This window comes from Lampetra planeri, unplaced genomic scaffold (genome assembly GCF_965212315.1).
Source record: "Lampetra planeri unplaced genomic scaffold, kcLamPlan1.2.h2 scaffold_2058, whole genome shotgun sequence".
Lineage (NCBI taxonomy): Eukaryota > Metazoa > Chordata > Hyperoartia > Petromyzontiformes > Petromyzontidae > Lampetra > Lampetra planeri.
In genome coordinates this window covers 10842-12500 of record NW_027614816.1, presented here as the reverse complement: position 1 = coordinate 12500, position 1659 = coordinate 10842, and the positions used below count along the sequence as shown (strand labels likewise).

Genomic DNA, 1659 nt, shown 5'->3' with positions numbered 1-1659 from the left:
ACTGAGTGACTGAGTGAGTGCGTGCGTGAGTGGCTGAGTGAGTGAGTGACTAAGTGAGTGAGTGGGTGACTGAGTGAGTAACTGAGTGACTGAGTGAGTAACTGAGTGACTGAGTGAGTAACTGAGTGACTGAGTGAGTGGGTGAGTGAGTAGTTTAGTGAGTGAGTGACTGAGTGAGTAACTGAGTGACTGAGTGAGTGGGTGAGTGAGTAGTTTAGTGAGTGAGTGACTGAGTGAGTAACTGAGTGACTGAGTGAGTGGGTGAGTGACTGAGTGAGTGGGTGAGTGAGTAGTTTAGTGAGTGAGTGACTGAGTGAGTGACTGAGTGACTGAGTGAGTGGGTGAGTGAGTAGTTTAGTGAGTGAGTGAGTGACTGAGTAACTGAGTGACTGAGTGAGTGCGTGAGTGAGTGGCTGAGTGAGTGAGTGACTAAGTGAGTGAGTGGGTGACTGAGTGACTGAGTGGGTGAGTGAGTGAGTGCGTGAGTGGCTGAGTGAGTGAGTGACTAAGTGAGTGAGTGGGTGACTGAGTGACTGAGTGGGTGAGTGAGTGACTGAGTGAGTGACTGAGTAACTGAGTGACTGAGTGAGTGCGTGAGTGGCTGAGTGAGTGAGTGACTAAGTGAGTGAGTGGGTGTCTGAGTGAGTAACGGAGTGTCTGAGTGAGTAACTGAGTGACTGAGTGAGTGGGTGAGTGACTGACTAACTAACTGACTGACCGAGTGACCGACTGACCTTTCACTTTGCCGAACGTCCCCACGCCCAGGGTGTCCCCCAGCAGGTAGTGCCCGATCTTGACTCGCTGTTCACCACCTCCCGATGAGGCTGCAGCTGCAGCAGCAGCAGCAGCAGCTGCGGTGGGAGCCCCATGACGGGGCCGAGATGACTCCATTGCTGCTGCTGCTGTTGTTGTGATGGTGGTGAAGGAGAAGGCGATTCCGATTGCGGTTGAGGGAATCGAGGAATCGATTAGTAGGCGTGGTTTAATGTTAATGAATGGGGGAATCGATTGGAGGAATCGTGGAAAGGGAATCGGTGACGTGGATCGATTCGAGGACGCCATTGTTGTGGTGGTGAAGGAGGCGATTCCGAATGCGGTTGAGGGAATCTAGGAATCGATTAGTAGGCGTGGTTTAATGTTAATGAATGGGGGAATCGATTGGAGGAATCGTGGAAAGGGAATCGGTGACGTGGATCGATTCGAGGACGCCATTGCGGGGGTGAAGAAGGCGATTCCGATTGCGTTTTGGAATCGCGGAATCGATTCGTTGGTGTGGGGTAATGTTAATGAATGGGGGAATCGAGTGAAAGAATCGTGGAAATAGAATCGGTGACGTGGATCGATTCGAGGACGCCATTGTTGTTTTGATGGTGGTGGTGAGGCAATTCCGATTGCGGTTAAGAGAATCGCGGAATCGATTCGTTGCTGTGGTTTAATGTTAATGAATGAAGGAATCGAGTGAAGGAATCGTGAAAAGGGAATCGGTGACGTGGATCGATTCGAGGACGCCATTGTTGTGATGGTGAAGGAGGCGATTCCGATTGCGGTTGAGGGAATCGAGGAATCGATTAGTAGGCGTGGTTTAATGTTAATGAATGGGGGAATCGAGTGAAAGAATCGTGGAAATGGAATCGGTGACGTGGATCGATTCGAGGACGC

General features: G+C 50.8%; 1 protein-coding gene across 1 annotated transcript in view; it reads right to left on the bottom strand.

Moving 5' to 3' along the window:
* Window positions 1-963, bottom strand: part of LOC144740328 (5'-AMP-activated protein kinase catalytic subunit alpha-2-like) — a gene marked incomplete at its 3' end in the record, with an annotated part of 5842 nt that extends 4879 nt beyond the window's left edge. Inside the window, 1 exon segment of the mRNA XM_078623199.1 lies at window positions 735-963. Within this exon segment, the coding sequence (XP_078479325.1) occupies window positions 735-891 (157 nt within the window).
* Window positions 964-1659: the final 696 nt, after the last annotated feature.